The following is a 17,817-nucleotide window of genomic DNA, read 5'->3' on the forward strand; positions in this document are numbered from 1 at the left end:
CACAATTTCTACCCAAAAAACACCTTTTTATCACATTAATTGAATATTTCCGTACCATCTGCTAGCTGACCATCTCATGACAGTGTTATTTCACAGCCATGGTCTGTGGAACCAGAGTCTGTGTAAGAAGATCTGGACAAGCGTTCATTAGTGACGTAGCAGATCTCAAAGTTGGTGCAGATAAGTCAGCTTTCCAAGTGGTGCCGCAAGGCGACATTCAAGTGTGGCTCGGGGAGTTAAAGGGGGAGTGCACCTCATGACAGAAGCTGCTCTGCAGCGAGACCTGTTTTCAACACCATCCTGCTTGTAAAGAGGGACAACTCTCTCTTGTCTCCACTGGTGACTGGTTCCACTACTGACGTGAGAACCACCTCCACCTCGAGTAAAGGGAGGACGAGGCCAGTCTGCGTTGTTGTGAAGAGGTGTAAGCCTTCACAGTTCATCACAACCAGAAAAAGGTTTATGGCCAAGTACCTCACTGGACAGACGAGGAATTTGTTTCAATTCAATTCAATTCACTTCAATTCAATTCAATTTTATTTGTATAGCGTCTAATACAACAGATGTTGTTTCTAGACGCTTTCCAGAGACCCAGAACATGAATATAAACCCCGAGCAATTATTACATAAACAATGGCAGGTAGAAACTCCCCTAGTGGGAGAAAAACCTTAAGCCAAACAGTGGCAAGAAAAACTCCCCTTTAGGAGGGAAGGAATCTGAACCAGGACCAGGCTCATAAGGGGGATGAGTGAGAGATGAGTCCAATCAGGTTGGTGTCGTCCACGAACTTCAAAATCTTGACAGATGATGACCGGAGGTCTGTCTAGCTTTTGCTTTAAGCAGGTGAGAACCCCAAGGTGGCCTCGTAGGTGTCAGGGACTTGTGTTCATCGGAGCCGCCACAGCAGCCTAGACTGGACTCGGCATACAGGACGACAGGGGACCCTGCAACACCCACTCACTTTCTTCTTTGGTCAAGTTGAATCGTGGATGGCATGTTGATAACTTGATCTCTGTTTCAACCTTCATTCAGTGGTCTGTCCCCTCTTGTTTCCTCTGTCACAGAATGAGAGTGAATTACAGCCTCCTCCCAAGCGCCAACCCTCTCACTTCCAGGTGGTTATGTGCATCTCATTGCAGTTCCTTGACTGACCACTAGAGGCTGCAAAAAACGAGTCAATCTCCCCTGACCTCCAGGTTAAAATGTCCAAATTTAGAGCAGAAATAAACATATTTACGGTCTGGTTCAAGAAAACATTTATTTCTCATATGATTGATTCAGCTGTAGACGTCTGACAGCAGCTCTGCAGGTGCTTCAACAGGGATCTGCTGATGAGCCGGGAGCCAAAGATGACTTTGATTGGCAGGTGGTGGGCGTGTTCCCATCAGCCCCTTTCTCCAGTACCGTGGCTGCACGAAGAAACCGGTGGGACAGATGGCCTAATGCTCCGTCCATTGTCTCTCACAGCCTAGTCTCCTCCACAGCTGCCGTGTCTGCTAAATCAGGATTTGACTCATCTTCTGGTAAATGTGTTGCTTAGCAACCCTGAGAATGCAGAGGATGCATGGAGGTTGTGGAGTAGTGACAGAAGTCAAGTTTGGAGCTGATCACGGAGTAAAAATGGACCGTAAACTAGACTTTAGGTCCCAGCTCAGAGCCGATGGCAGCTAGCAGCTAGCTGCTGGCTACGGTGACTGCTAATCAAAAGTCCACCCCTCATGATTATATATACATTTATTGCCTTATGTGTTGAGGCACAAAATAAATAAGTGAACATTTCCGCCCGTACAGTTGTCATGGAGACCAAAACTGTTTAGTACCAGACTGTAACTATGTTTATTTCTGCTGTAGAGTTGGAGGTTTTAACGTGAAGGTCAGGGCCCTTTTCTTTACCGGTAAATCTTCAGGTGTCTGATTTGTTACTGAAGTTCCTCTAATTAGATCTAAAAACACTGGACTGATGAACATTTACAGTCTGAAAGACATTTCCATGTGCTTTGTGTTTGTAAGACTGGCAGCACAGTTAGGGCCTGATTTACTAAGATCCTAAATAAAGAGTACTAAATTGCGTGTGCACTGAAAAAGTTTGCACGTGCTGTTGTTGTGTGTTTTGCGGGTGATCAACTAAGAATGCTTGCGCAATTGATAACAGGTGCAAACAGCAGTATTTAAATGAGGTGTTGCGTGTCTTACGGTTTGCGCCATGGAGAGTCTGGATGGAAAGCAGGATAGTCGCAAGCGCAAAATGAAATTTGACACGGTGGAGTTAGAGACATTAGTGGAAGAGGCAAATAAACACATTCATGAACTACAGCAAAGAAATTTAAACATTACCAAAAGAAACGCAATATGGGAGAAAATCTGCGATAGAATAAATGCAGTTGGTAAGACAAAAAGAACGGCAGATGAGGTTAAAAGAAGGTGGCAAGATATAAGGCGAAGAACTAAAGAAAAAGTGGCCTTTAATAAAACTTGTGCAACCATTTTTAAAATAGCATGCAGCAGAATAAAGACTCTCTCTGCGTATTCTTTGATTTTGGCGATGTCGCCTCCTTGCCACAATAACAGCAGCCATCGGTGCGTAATGCTGGGCAGATTAGCACCTTCCTTTCCAACGTATTAAATACAGACGCAATCACAATCCCCGCAATTACTTTCAGGCTTGGTAAATCTCATTGCGTGTGGTAAATTAACCTATTTGCATTTTCCCCTCCCAGTATTTAGCGCTTTCTGGCGGGTACGCCCCATATTGATTATTCATCAGGGCAAAAGTACTAAATGAATAGCGTGTGCTATTTTGCTCATTTGAGAGGCGCAGTCGTCTTTGCACGCTGTTAGTAGATCAGCTGGCACTTTGGTTTGCGGGTGATGTCAAGTTTGCACACGTTTGCACGCAAACCTTTAGTAAATCAGGCCCTTAGAGGGTTGTTGGTTCAACCCCCACCAGGGGTCCTTCTGCATGGAGTTTTCATGTGTTGGGTGTTGGATGTTTTAGGTGTTTAGGTGGCGGCTATAACACCAGCCTTCTGTTTCTTTTCTTCTTAAATCATCCAAAAGTCAATCCACTCTTGCAAAACGTGAAAGAATAATAAAAACAAGCCAAGTTGTAAAAGATAAAACTCCTTTAATATTGTATTTAAGAAGCACTCACAAACAGTACTGAAAATACAAACATTTATCCAATATGAGTTGTGGGAAAAGCACAACGGCAGGTTATCTGACGGCTCCTTGAGATCCACCTGGATCTGGAGACCCCGTCCGGGAGCGTCCTTCATTTCTCCTCCTCCTGACATTTACACGTCACTTTTGAGGATGATCACAGATCACAAAAACAGAAACAAGCTTCACAACAACAGGTACCCACACTCGCACACGTAGACGCACACAGGCGGAGGAAACAGGCCCGCCACCGATCCAGGAGGGAGTCACAGTTACGACGAGGCCAGCGACAACTTTTCAAGCAGCTGCAACACTGACTAACAATCTAAATCTAAAATAGCTCTTGTGACAGACACGAAAGCTTCTCCCAACGCTCTACAACGACTAAGTGAACGCAGCTTCCTGGAGGACGAGGCTGACACGTGTTCTTCTGTATTTAACAAACCCACAATGAGTCCCAGCTACTGATACAGTCACACGTTTGCTGCTGGTGGTCTGGGAGGGGGGGTATAAAAGTCTAATCTGAGATTAAAGTTCATACCCCTAAAGATGATTCGTGGTGATGCATTGATGTGTAACACTTCAAGAAAAAGAAAACAGGTGAGAGTTCAAATTCAAGTTGAGGTAGAAACAAAGCTGGCTAGCAAGCGTGAAGCCTGCTGAGCTAAATAATAACAACCGTGACCCACCAATAATACAGCATGTTGGAGTACTTGCACTAAATAAAATGACACAATTAAAGTGGAGACGAGGATAAATTACAGGAAAAACAAAACAACGGAATTTCTGATTTTCGAAACTGTAAAATTAAAAGAAAAAACTAAAATGATGATAATAATATCACCTCATAAATTACCAGATTTACACCAGAGAAAACAAAGAAACTGTGACTTTAGAAACTTCCAGGAAGCTAGCTTCCTGGAAGTTTCCAGGAAAAAAAAAGACAAAAACATGTTTGTGAGAATAAACATGAAAACGTTTTCATTTTGGCTGCAATTGAAAATGAATACTCTCAGCTGCAGCTCTGGCTGCATCTCTGCAGCTCTGGCTGCATCTCTGGCTGCATCTCTGCAGCTCTGCATCTCTGGCTGCATCTCTGCATCTCTGCAGCTCTGCAGCTTTGCAGCTCTGGCTGCATCTCTGCAGCTCTGCATCTCTGCATCTCTGCAGCTCTGCATCTCTGCATCGCTGCATCTCTGCATCTCTGCATCTCTGCATCTCTGCATCCCTGCAGCTCTGGCTGCATCTCTGCATCTCTGCATCTCTGCAGCTCTGGCTACAGCTCTGCATCTCTGCATCTCTGCATCTCTGGCTGCAGCTCTGCATCTCTGCATCTCTGCATCTCTGCATCTCTGCAGCTCTGCAGCTCTGCAGCTCTGCAGCTCTGCATCTCTGCATCTCTGCATCTCTGCAGCTCTGCAGCTCTGCAGCTCTGCAGCTCTGCATCTCTGCATCTCTGCATCTCTGCATCTCTGCAGCTCTGCAGCTCTGCAGCTCTGCAGCTCTGCATCTCTGCATCTCTGCATCTCTGGCTGAGCTCTGGCGCCCCCTCATGGCTCCATGTGTCCGACTCGCCTCCACACTCGGCACAGAAACGACTGCAGCCACCTCCCCCCGGGGGAAAAACCCAGTTTTGATACTTTTTTATTCATCTTATCTCATTGTCAATAAGTGATGTTAATCCACTTATTGCACCACACCTGATTAAAAGCTATATCTCTACGTGAAAATTGTGTTTTCAAATGATTTGTTGACACTAGAAAAACAGATTATTGTCAAAATCATCCTTGAAATGTATGTGCTGGTGGCCCTGCGGCCCCAGTTTGGCAGTGCTGGAAATGAGGTCTTATCCTATCTACTAATAAACACACTTTAAAGCAGCTAGTGACACCATATTGCTGGCGTGGCTCTGAATGCTCCTTGCGGCAGTAGCATCCATCACCTCCCCACGACGACACACATGAACACCTGGAATGCACACTGAATTAAGGGAAAGGCGCTGCCCGTGGTTACAGGCGTGTTTCAGCGCTGGCGTCTACGCTCCCGTTCTGCTGCGGCTCCTTCAGGAACCTCTCCACCACCTCGGAGTCCACCGTCACACTCTTTGGTCGGGGCTCCTCTTTTATCGTCTCCTCCTCCTGCTTCTCTCTCACTCCCTCGTCGTCCGTCTCCTCTGCGCTCTGGCCCAGCTCTTTTCTTCCCGAATCCTCTGTAAATGCAATGCTCTCCAGCTTGTCTTCGGGCACGGAGGGCTTCTTTTTGATAAACAGGAAGTTACACGTTGCCAGCACCACCGCTGCGATCACCACCTCACTTCCTGCCAGCAGGAAGACGTACATGTAGTTCCTGGTGGCATCAAGCAGCCGGCCTGAAACAAGAGCAGCAGACAGATACAGTATGAGAGGATGAAATGTGCAGCCATGTGCAAAAAGACCCTTCAGGTAGGTCACAAATACACCCGCAGGTGAATAACAACTAATACATTTCTTATCTGGCTCAATGTTTATTGAACAAACATGAAATAAAAGACAAAAACGTTAAATTGGCATTACTAAGCACCCCTTACTGCACCTTACTGCTTCCATTGGCTTTAGCTGCTGCTGATCAACAGTCCCTGAGTTACACATCAGCAAAGCCATAACACTGATTAAAAAAACTAGGGAAGCCCTGATACAATTTTTTTCACACCGAGTACGAATATTTTAATTTGTGTACTTGCCGATACCGAGTACCGATATGATACTTCTACCACAAAAATAACTAGGCTAAAAATGCAATGAAAAATGCAATGAATTGGAAGATGGAAGGTTTTATTTGCAACAGATAAATTCAATAAAAATAAATAAAATGAGTAAAATAACTATTTTAAACAAAAAATAATCTTTCTGTGTAAATAAAAAGTCTCCACACTGGCACTGTCTTCACATTTGAGATAATATCAAACATGTAACATCAATGAAACATTATATTGTGGCTCGAGTGCGTCGAGAAGACCATCTACAACTGACAGTGGCTGCTCATCCAGCGCTAGATAACGGGTTAGAGCCTCCGTTATTTTAACGGCCCGTCTCTTTTGCAGAACCTGAGCTAATGTTGGCTGTTGTGTTCTTGCAGTAACATTAGTAAACTCCGTATACTCAGCTTTATGATGCGTCTTGAGATGTTTTTGTCACAGTCTGTCAGTGTCTGTGTCTTGTCTATTTGTTTGTGTGTGTTCTGTGGGCGTATAGGCTTGGCTCCAGCTCTCAGCTTGGCACACCTGGTTCCAGTTCCCTCGTCTCCTCACCTGCCTGGCGTCAGCTAATCATCCCCAGTCTACAAATGTTTGGAGATCCTGCGGCGCCGATGCCAGATCGTTTCACAACCCTAGTGTGTGGTAACGCTTCTAGTCTACCTGTCCAGTATATTCCCTAGTTTTGCATTTTTGGAAACTTTAGTTAGTGAGTGCAGATTTTGTGCTTCTCGTGATTTTTCATTCCTGTCTTTCTCATCCTCAGAGAATCTCCGCCAGCCGTTTGCCTTGCCTGCCTGCCTGCCTACCTGCCACTCAGCCTCAGCCTGCTCATCGGCACACTAGAATCCCGCTGCCCTCCGGATTGCTTTTTTCCTCCATTTTTTAATAAACACCCTTGGACTTTGACTTTGTTGTGTTCTGCTTTTGGGTCCGCCAGTTTAACTAATCGTGACAGTTTTATCAAGTTGCTGGTGTTAAACCACGTATTCTCCTTCCCTCCTCTTGACTCCTTAGCAGCAGTAGCTTCAGTCTGTCTTGCTTCTGTCCTCGTCCCTTATTCTGAAATATGTCCACACTGCTGACGTCCCGCTGCATTAATTGTCTCTATCTTGCCTGAAACGGCGCTGCCAGTCTCACTCATGGGTAGCCTATCACTCTCTTCTCACTCATGTATCACTCTCTTCTCACTCATGTATCACTCTCTTCTCACTCATGTATCACTCTCTTCTCACTCATGTATCACTCTCTTCTCATCACCACGCTGACTGCATCAACATCTCCCCCTACAGTCACTAATCAGTAACTACAACAACAATGAAGTGGTGTTGATGCGTGGTATCGGAGAATTTTTGCCAGTACGAGTATATGAGAGCAGTATCGGCCCCAATACCGATACCAGTATCGGTATTGGGGCATCTCTAAAAAAAAAAAAAAAAAAGAGTGAAGTGCCTGGCCCCACTCCTACACTCGTAAAGCATGAGGAGGAGCAGATGTGATGTTTTCCGTGGTATTTTGTGGTAAGCGTGCATATCTGCAGCGCCTTCACCCACCTGCCCCCGGCGGTCCCACCAGCACCGCCATGGCCTCCATGAGCAGGACCAGGCCGATGGCGCTGGGGAACTTCTCCGTGCCAACGATGGCCATCAGGACCTCAAACTGCAGCGCACCCACCATCCCATAGGAGATGCCGAAGAAGATGCAGAAGACCACGAGAGAGGAGTAGTCCTTGGCCTGGGGACAACGGACCAATCAGAGTGTCAGTAAACCTCTAGTTAGTGATTAGTAAACCTCTAGTTGGTGTAAGGCCCAGTCTCAATCCCCCCCCTAGTCCTACTTTTCAGCCCTACCCCTAAATTTTGCACATTCCCGTGAGGGTAGTGGTGTCCCAATTCCTCTTTTCACCTAGTGGTAGTGGGGAAAACGAGTGTTAGGGGGCATCAATCTAGCCCTTCAGAGCGAGAGTTTTCAGATGCACTCTAGTTGACCGAGGGCCAGAAAAATTTCCAGAATGCTTTTCATCGTCATTTGCAGACTGAATCAGAAAAAAAACGTATTTTTTAGTGAATAAAATAAATATTTTGAGTTAGTTTCTGCATAAAAATGCATTTTGATTACATTTCTAGCTAGAAATATATATTTTACTTTCATAATATTCACCCAGTGAATGTACATAATCACTCGCTTGCTCGTTGTTGCAAAGTCTTTTTCAAACCTCGCCAGAATAAAGGCTGATTTATGGTTCCGCGTTACACCAACGCAGAGCCTACGCCGTAGGTTACGCGGCGACGCGCGCCGTACGCCGTACCCTACGCCGTACCCTACGCCGTACCCTACGCCGTACCCTACGCCGTACCCTACGCCGTACCCTACGCCGTACCCTACGCGTCGATTTAACACGTAACCATAAATCAGCTCCCGAGTTCTCATCCCGAAATTTTCGGAGCAAATTTCTTACCAGGCGTTATCTGAATAAACTGAGCCCATGTTGGGGATCTTAACGGTTACTTTTACACCTGAAAAAATATTAAAACTTAATAAAGTGGCATATTGACAGCGCTACAGCTGAAATTAAAACAGCTTTTAGCTCTGGGCTTCCTGATATGGTGTGACGTATGTGCAAACGTAACTACGCAGTCGCTAACGTACCCGAACCTAAACCATGCAGTGACGTAGCAAGCCAAATTTAGGGGTGGTGCTGAAAAGTAGGGGTAGTGGCAGTATTGGGACTGGGCCCTGGGAAGATTACAAGGGCCTTAAAATGTGTGGCTTAATTTTTAGGGGTAGTGGTAGTGAGTGAGGGCTAGTAGTAGAAAGTAGGGGGTGTATTGGGATTGGCCCTTGGTGTATGATCCAGGTCCTGGTCCACGTTTCTTCCCTCCTAAAGGGGAGTTTTTCTTGCCACTGTTTGGCTTAAGGTTTTTCTCCCACTAGGGGAGTTTTTACCTGCCATAGTTTATGTAATAATTGCATATTATATGTATATTACAACGTATGTTGTAATATACATACAATTGAATTGAACTCTTCCCCCACCTGCGAGCCAATCAGGTCCGTGGTCCCGTTGAAGATCATGGCGAAGCTGAAGAGGTAGACGCAGCGAGGGCGGACCCACTTCAGCCCGGCGATCACGCCACACGCAGGCCGGGCAAAGATGTCGATGAACCCCAGGATGGTGAGCAGCAGGGCGGATTTGGTGTCCTCGTTCCCCAGCTCTTTAGCGTAGCTCACCACAAACACGGGGGGTACGAACAGCCCCAGGACCATGATGGAGGCCGCCACCGTGTAGATGACAAAGCCCCTGTCTCTGAACACGGAGAAGTCCAGGAGCTTCTTCTTCTTCTTCCCTCCCTCCACGGGGCCGTTGCCGTTGCTCTGCTCCAGGTCCTTGGCCTTGACGGCCTTGGGATCCACCAGAGGCCTCATGAGGGCCCCACACACACAGCAGTTCAGGAGGAGACCCCCGAGGATGAGGAAGCCCCCCCTCCAGCCGTACTTGTACTGCAGGACCTGGCCCAGCGGCGAGAGGCAGCACAGAGCCACGGGGCTGCCGGCCGCCGACAGCCCGTTGGCCAGGGGACGCTTCTTATCGAAGTAACGGTTGAGCATGATCAGGGACGGCTGGAAGTTCAGGGCCAACCCCAGACCTGCAAGAAAGGAGAACACGTTCAGCCCCTCCACCAAGTCAGAGACCAAACAGCTGCTTCAGACCTTTATCATCACTTTAAAGGAAAAGAACATGAAAAAATAAACAAATAACACATCACAATTAACAAAAACGGCTTTAACTCGTCCAAATTAGTATAGAAGGTATTGAAAAGGTATTGAAATTCATAGGGTAAGGGAAACAAAGTTTCTAGATGTCAGTCTGGATGAGAATTTGTGTTGGAAATCACATATACAGAATACAAAGGTAAAAATATCAAAAACAATAGCTCTGTCACACAAAGTCAAAGATTCACTGGATAACAAGGCATTGTATATTTTATATAACACTATTATTGTTCCATATCTGACCTATTGCATTGAAGTTTGGGGAAAAGCTTGAAAAAAATATACTCAGTCTATTTTCATTTTACAAAAAAAGCCATAAGAATAATTAGTAGAAAACAATATAGTCATCCTTCAAATCCATTATTCCTTCAATTAAAACTGTTGAAATTTCTTGAATTAGTGGACTACAGAATTCTGCAAATTATGTGGAAAGCTGCTAAGAAAATTTTGCCAATCAATATACAGAAAAAAAATTGAAAAAAGAGAAAAATAAGTAAACTTAAAAGAAACAGAGATCTTTAAAAAACCAAAATTCAGGACAAAATTAACGGAATGTTGTGTTTCTGTAAAAGGTATCAGTTTATGGAACAATCTGGATACAGAAGCCAAAGAATGCCAAACATTACATTTAAAAGAAAAATAAAAGCCAGTTTGATGAAGAAATATCATGATAATTGTTACGTTAGGTGGGTTTTCTTTTTTTTCTTTATCCCTTTTTAGCACCATTGTCATACTTTTTTTCTTTGGATCAAAAAAGAATACGACTATTTGTGTTTGACGACAGCTATTTTGTGTTATTATTTATAACTTTGTTGTAGTTTTGTTTCTGTTTTTTTTAAATTACGTGTATTGGAAAGTGTTTTTTTTATTGCGTAATTTGTAATTTGTTTGGTTTTTTTTATTATTACATTAATTGAAATTAGATTTCTTAGGAAAAAGGGACAGATAAAATAAGCTTAGTCTTCTTTCTGTTCCCTTTCATTCAAGGAAAGAAATTTGTTGTAATTATATTGAACTGTTTTGTTTTTATTTTAATGAATGAAATAGAGAATAAAATAAAATTAAAAAAAAAGAAGGCTGGCTCTGCTCTGGAGCCTCTGGAGCCGATTGTTTCAAGATGAACAAACGCGTCTCAGTTTACCGGAGAACTCTGCATCCTCTACATAATACACTGATGAAACAAGGCAGCGTCTTGGGTCAGACGTCCTCAGAGCTGCTGCGATGCTCGCCCCTCCGTGAGCTCACCCCTCCCCAACACTGTGATGCTTCACTCAACTCTTTCCCCGAGTTCACCTGAACAGAGCTGACGTGTTTGAAGCTTTGTGTGGACGTTCTAACCTGTAATGACTCCGGCGGTGAGGTAGATGTGGACGATGGAGGTGGAGAAGGCGGCCAGGATCATCCCCAACGATGCAAAGAGGCCCCCCACCATCATGACCGGGCGGCAGCCGAACCGGTTCACCAGGATGCTGCACAGAGGACCTGAACACAGGGAGAGACGCACAAACGTGTCTGACCGCTGGCCGGGAATCAAGGGGAAAAATACTCTTTTCTTTCTTCACTCCTAACCCCATGTTGAAATGGTCCAGATTTTCTGGTTCAACGCTCATTTCTACAGCCAAGATACTTGAGGATCATTTTTACTGACAGAATCAGCTCTCAGGACTAGCCCTGTGTTGAAAAAAACGATTTCCGATTCTAAATCAATTCTCATATTAATTCCTAAGAATCGATTGGTGTCTAAAGATCGATTTTTTTCATCATTACAACTTTTGGTATTTTTTTGTTTATGCTAATGTTGGACACGAGAATAACTTGCCATGTTTTTGCCTTTAAATATGTTTAAAAGTATGGAAACATTACAGTTTTCAGTTATAATTGCAAATTGTCTATATTTCATTACTTTATATACTGTCTTGGGGTTAAGTTTGCATAAATGCTAAAAACGAATTCTAAAAAATTAAAAACCGAAAAAGACCGAAAATGGAAAAAATTAAACGGAATGTGGGTAAAAATAAAAGCGATTTCATACATCCTCTGTTTGCTGCCCTGGATCTGTTTGGTAATTCTGACCCACATGATGTTTCTGAAAGCAGTTCTATCAGCATTCTGGGAGGTGATTGGTCCTTACAGCATCATTAGCTGCAATACTTGCTGTTGAATCTCAATATAATACTAGTATTAATATGTTGCATAACTACAGTCATATAATTCAGGCAATAGCTCAATAAACAGTTTTAATAACACTAACCCAAATCAATATCAGAATCGAATCGATTCAAATCTTGATAATCGATTCTGAATCTTAAAGCAGCACTACGTAACTTTTCCACCTTAATATAATATTTCCAGAGTCATTGTGATGGTACATCAACTTCCAACAGGTTTAATGAACCTCTGTCATGGTCTGAGGGAGTCTGTATCGCCTTCACTGGCACTATGTAACTTTGAGGTGGATGGTAGGAACCCTGCCACACTACTGGTAAAGCACTACCACTTTTGTCCAAAGGAGCCGCCAAACTCAACAAAAGCTGAAAGTTACATTGTGCTGCTTCAAGAATCGGAATCGAATCGATTCTTGACATTTGAATCGATCCCCAGCCCTGCTCAGGACACATTCCTACGTTTCCTGGCAACGGTGTTTTTGATACTTTCTTTACAAGCAGAGGAGCTCCTGAAGGAAAACCTCAAACCCATCCCTCTTGTCCCATCCCGTCTGTCTGAGGCCGTGCCCCTTCCCCGGGTTCACAAACGCAGCATCGCTACGGCAACGACGCGACAACACAGATGTGTGACTTCCAGGGGGTTGAACCAGGAACAGAGTGTGAATGTGGCGTTTGGTTGCTGGTTGACTATCTGGGCAGGCATTACCAGAGACCCCCCCCCACCAGCTGCTTTTAGACCTTTAACCCCTTCAGGTCTGAGTCTTTGTGCCTCTGAATGAGCTGCGGCCACAAAAAAAAAGCTGTTTAAGTTCAATTCAATTCAATTTTATTTTATTTATAGCGTCTATTACAACAGAAGTTGTCTCTAGACGCTTTCCAGAGACCCAGAACATAAACCCCCGACCCATAACATAAACAATGGCAGGTAAAAACTCCCCTGAAGTTGATGATTAAGGCCTTTAGTTTTCCTATTCTTTTTCATTCTAATCTTTTGAGTAGCTTTAGCCCGTCAGCTGTAACCCACTGTAACCACCGTCCTAGGTTTGTATCGTAGCCTGTTACTCTCTCACATCACGTTTCTCATGCAAATCAACAGTCATAGATGCAAATGTATTATTTATTCATTTATGGACACCATAATACAGTATATGCAAGACAACCTCAGACAGACGTCTTAATAAATATACATAATAGAAAGTCACGTGGCTGTAGAGGAGCTCGGTGACTGATGTGGTCTGTTCTCTGTCTGTACCAGAGGCTGCATTTGCTTCAGTTGAAAGCAAAACAAGATAAGAAGTACGATAGTGGGAAAGAGTGGCGTCACCCCAGACTGGAGCCCCTGAAGAGCTCGCTGCAGCCTCGCATCATTGTTGCACTTTGGCAAACGACTACCAGCACTTCGTGTTTGTTGAACCAGCAATGTGTTTATTTATATGTATTGTTGCATTGTCAGCTCTGTTTTTCTGTTTGTCTTCCTCTTTTTGAATGTCATGAGCTGTTTGGCAACTGATTTCCCCCCGAGGGGACAATAAAGGTTTCAATCAATCAATCATTGTTGGGCTCTCTCATGGTTGGGAGGAGGCGTGTCGTTCCAGATTTACACCTACGAGATCTGACTGCTGAGGATTCACACCTAACAGCATCGCAGCATTTTTGCATTGGGGCTGTATGTAAATAACAAGTGCATTAGACTATTAAAAATGTCCAGTAAGTGTTACAGTAACACTGATGTCATCACCGTGTGAGAGGAGGAAACTGACACCACCAGCGTTGTCAACCAGGAACATTAATAGTCACCAAAACGGCCCTGTGAGGCTAACATGTCCCTGCTGCTGCAGCAGCCTCTCTCTCTGCAATGGCTGAATGCTGCGTTGTCATGGTGATGTGTCGGGAGGATGTGGGCTGTACGAGGAAACAAACCACTTCCTCCTGACACTGACGGTTTTGTCACCTTCACTTTTCTAAGGAATCACAACGCATAAACCCGGCGAGAGTAATCACTCTATAGATGTTGCTTTTTACTCACAAGGGTTTGGTAAAGGTCAGGAAAGGTCAGGAAAGGTAAGGAAAGGAAGGACCGGAGCAGGATTCTCAAAAAACTGTCTCATAATAATCAACCAGCCTGATTAATTAAGCAGCGTTATTTTATTATTTATATATTATTATTTATATTTATATTTATTATGTATTCTGACAACGTGGAACAGGCACAAGAACTACTAAACAGGGTAGAGCTAGAGTGTGCCAAGGTTGGCCTCAGGTTAAACGCCAAGAAAACTGAGGTCATCACCTACAACATTCCACCAGAACATCAACCTCTGACTACAGCAGGAGGCACTGTGCTGAAAGAAGTTGATGACTTCAAATACCTGGGTTCGTGGGTCAACTCAACTGAGCAAGATCTAAAAGTGAGGAAGGCACTTGCATGGAGGGCCCTGAACGGGATGACCAGTGTATGGAACTCCAACCTCCCCCGTCAAATCAGACTCAGCTTCTTCTACGCGGCAGTAGAGTCTGTTCTCCTCTATGGCAGTGACTGCTGGACCCTCAAACCAACCCTAGTGAAATCCCTGGACGGGTGCTACACCAGGATGTTGCGTGCAGTGCTTAACATCAGCAAGAATGCACATGTAACCAACCAAGTCCTATATGAAGGAATACCAAGGGTGAGCGAAAAGGTTGCTGTAAGGAGAATGAGACTTGCAGGGCACTGCCAAAGACACACAGAACTGTCAGCCAGCAAGCTGGTGCTGTGGGAGCCAACACGCGGGCGCCGGTCAAGAGGACGTCTTACACCAACATATGTGGACATACTCAAGAAGGATGCAGGGGCCCAGAGTACCAGCGAACTGGAAAGATGTATGGAGAATCGGGATGACTGGAGACAACGATGGACGGCTCGTCTGAGGACGACCTAGTAGTAGTAGTAGTTATTTTATTCATACCAATTCAGAAGTGTGCCCGTAGTTCCCCCACTGGCCACTAGGGTCCTGTAGTTCCCCCACTGGCCACTAGGGTCCTGTAGTTCCCCCACTGGCCACTAGGGTCCCATAGTTCCCCCACTGCCCACTAGGGTCCTGTAGTTCCCCCACTGGCCTCTAGGGTCCTGTAGTTCCCCCACTGGCCACTAGTGTCCCATAGTTCTCCCACTGCCCACTAGGGTCCTGTAGTTCCCCCACTGGCCACTAGGGTCCTGTAGTTCCCCCACTGGCCACTAGTGTCCCATAGTTCTCCCACTGGCCACTAGGGTCCTGTAGTTCCCCCACTGGCCACTAGGGGTCAGTAGTTCCCCCACTGGCCACTGGGGTCCTGTAGTTCCCCCACTGGCCACTAGGGGTCAGTAGTTCCCCCACTGGCCACTAGGGGTCTGTAGTTCACCCACTGGCCACTAGGGTCCCGTAGTTCCCCCACTGGGCACTAGGGTCCCGTAGTTCCCCCACTGGCCACTAGGGTCCCGTAGTTCCCCCACTGGGCACTAGGGGTCAGTAGTTCCCCCACTGGCCACTAGCATCCCTTAGTTCCCCCACTGGCCACTAGCATCCCTTAGTTCCCCCACTGGCCACTAGCATCCCTTAGTTCCCCCACTGGCCACTAGCATCCCTTAGTTCCCCCACTGGCCACTAGCATCCCTTAGTTCCCCCACTGGGCACTAGCGTCCCTTAGTTCCCCCACTGGGCACTAGGGGTCTGTAGTTCACCCACTGGCCACTAGCGTCCCTTAGTTCCCCCACTGGGCACTAGGGGTCTGTAGTTCCCCCACTGGCCACTAGGGTCCCGTAGTTCCCCCACTGGCCACTAGGGTCCCGTAGTTCCCCCACTGGGCACTAGGGTCCCGTAGTTCCCCCACTGGCCACTAGCGTCCCTTAGTTCTCCCACTGGGCACTAGGGTCCCGTAGTTCCCCCACTGGGCACTAGGGTCCCGTAGTTCCCCCACTGGCCACTAGCGTCCCTTAGTTCCCCCACTGGGCACTAGGGTCCCGTAGTTCCCCCACTGGCCACTAGGGGTCAGTAGTTCCCCCACTGGGCACTAGGGGTCTGTAGTTCACCCACTGGCCACTAGGGTCCCGTAGTTCCCCCACTGGCCCCGAGGATCCCATAGTTCTCCCACTGGCCACGAGGGTCCCATAGTTCTCCCACTGGCCACGAGGGTCCCATAGTTCTCCCACTGGCCACTAGGGTCCCATAGTTCCCCCACTGGCCACTAGGGTCCCATAGTTCCCCCACAGGCCACTAGGGGTCCGTAGTTCCCCCACTGGGCACTAGGGGTCCCGTAATTCTCCCACTACTGGCTACAGGGAGCAGTTAAAGAAGCTGGAGGGTTGGTCTACTAAGGGTTAACCATTAAGAGTAATGGAAAGTGTAAAAGAGGTGAAGAAGTTTGTGCGAGCAGGTTAGAGCAGGTGGAGAAAAGTGTCAGTTGTGATGTTTGGTAAGAGGTAGAACTTGTGGTGACTGAGCGAAGGTGGGCGTGTCCCAGCCTGCCTCCCGGCCTGCTCCTCCCCCCTTTTTGGTCCCAACATGGTGCCAGGCAGGTAGATAACAGAGGCTTCAAAACCCAGGTGTGACATCACAGAAGGGCTTGTCCGGCTCCCTCTGTGCTCTCCGGTGAAAACCAAACAAGCATCAATGCAACGATTCCAGTCAAGCGTCAACAGGAACTGGTTTCATAACCAGGACATTCCTGGAAATGAGTCCTCCGTTACATGACAAAGGGAAAAGTCTCTCCTCTCTGCTCTCTGGAATTGTATAAACCTGAGTCATGTTTTCCTTGGAAGTGCAGGGGAAGCATGACCTCATCAGGACCGCAGCTTCCCTTAGTCACAGAGGGGATGCAGACTTTACGGTCAGTCCTGCGTACGTGGCATTCTTCAGGATCATGAGGTCATCTCTGGCTCTTCGTTATTCATTTAATTCATAAAATGCTCCACAGCACACGCATATATACGTATTTACAGCTAGCAAACCACTGAAGGGGACTTAAACCCGACAGCCAGAGCTGGAGAGGAGGGAGGTGGGGCTCAATGGCACAACAGTGCATGGAGGGAACGAAGCCCGAAGGGTTTGTACAGAGTTCTCTCCCATCAACAACTGTGATGAAGTAACAGAGATAATGTACAACAAATTAAAATTATATATTAAATATATACAAATAGGTGTTTGATGAGCTTTTCTCAGCTTTCTCAGTATTTTTTGCCACCTTTCCCAACTTCTACTGGACGTGTTGCAGCCATGAAATTCTAAGTTAATTATTATTTGGCAAAAAACAAGTTTATCAGTTTGAACATTAAATATGTTGTCTTTGTAGTGTATTCAATTTAATATAGGTTGAGAAGGATTTTCAAATCGTTGTATTTTGTTTTTATTTACATTTTACACAATTTCCCAACTTCCGAACCCGGTTTGTATATTATATTAAAATTATAAATAACCGTAAAAGAGAACATGGATACAAGGTCTAGATTACATTAAAGATATGACATTGAACATTGAAGGTTAAGACAGAATAAGATGGTTTTTTAATAACTTTCTGAAGGAGGTAAAAGATAATGTTGACTTCAGCGACACATTCAAGTCATTCCAGAGTTTTGGATCTAAATGTATTATTAAATTGATGACCAAATGTTGGACAGAAGAGTAAATGAAGATTGCCACTGTGTCGAGATGGATATGAATTACAATCAGATGAAAAAGTAAAAAACTGCTGGGTAGTGACAGGAAGATCTTGTTTTCTATTGATAAACTTATTCTCAAGCGTGAGTGAAAAACATTACGTTTATGAATGGATAATAGTGAATATTTCATAAAAAGAGGTGCAGATGGTTCATATCTACCAGACTGAGAGATCGTTCTTAAGAATCTTTTTTGGATTATAAGTAATTTGTTGAGAAAAGTTGGATAAGTAAGCTCACTCTTCTCCATCTCACTCTCACTTCACGTGGTTGAAGTCGGTGCTCATGTGGTCACAGTGGGTTTCCTTCTCTACCGAGC

The 17,817-nt window shown here is 45.4% G+C and overlaps 1 protein-coding gene across 1 annotated transcript in view; it reads right to left on the bottom strand.

The window, feature by feature from the left end:
* Nucleotides 1-3,105: 3,105 nt before the first annotated feature.
* Nucleotides 3,106-17,817, bottom strand: part of slc16a3a (solute carrier family 16 member 3a) — a 32,388-nt gene continuing 17,676 nt past the window's right edge. The window contains exons 4-7 of the mRNA XM_061712121.1: nt 11,004-11,147; nt 8,928-9,538; nt 7,445-7,625; nt 3,106-5,528 (exon numbers count right to left, since the gene is read on the bottom strand). Coding sequence (XP_061568105.1) covers nt 5,170-5,528; nt 7,445-7,625; nt 8,928-9,538; nt 11,004-11,147 — 1,295 coding nt within the window. The 3' untranslated portion in view covers nt 3,106-5,169. The remainder of the gene's footprint in view (nt 5,529-7,444; nt 7,626-8,927; nt 9,539-11,003; nt 11,148-17,817) is intronic.

Source organism: Cololabis saira, chromosome 21 (genome assembly GCF_033807715.1).
Source record: "Cololabis saira isolate AMF1-May2022 chromosome 21, fColSai1.1, whole genome shotgun sequence".
Taxonomy (NCBI): Eukaryota; Metazoa; Chordata; class Actinopteri; order Beloniformes; family Belonidae; genus Cololabis; species Cololabis saira.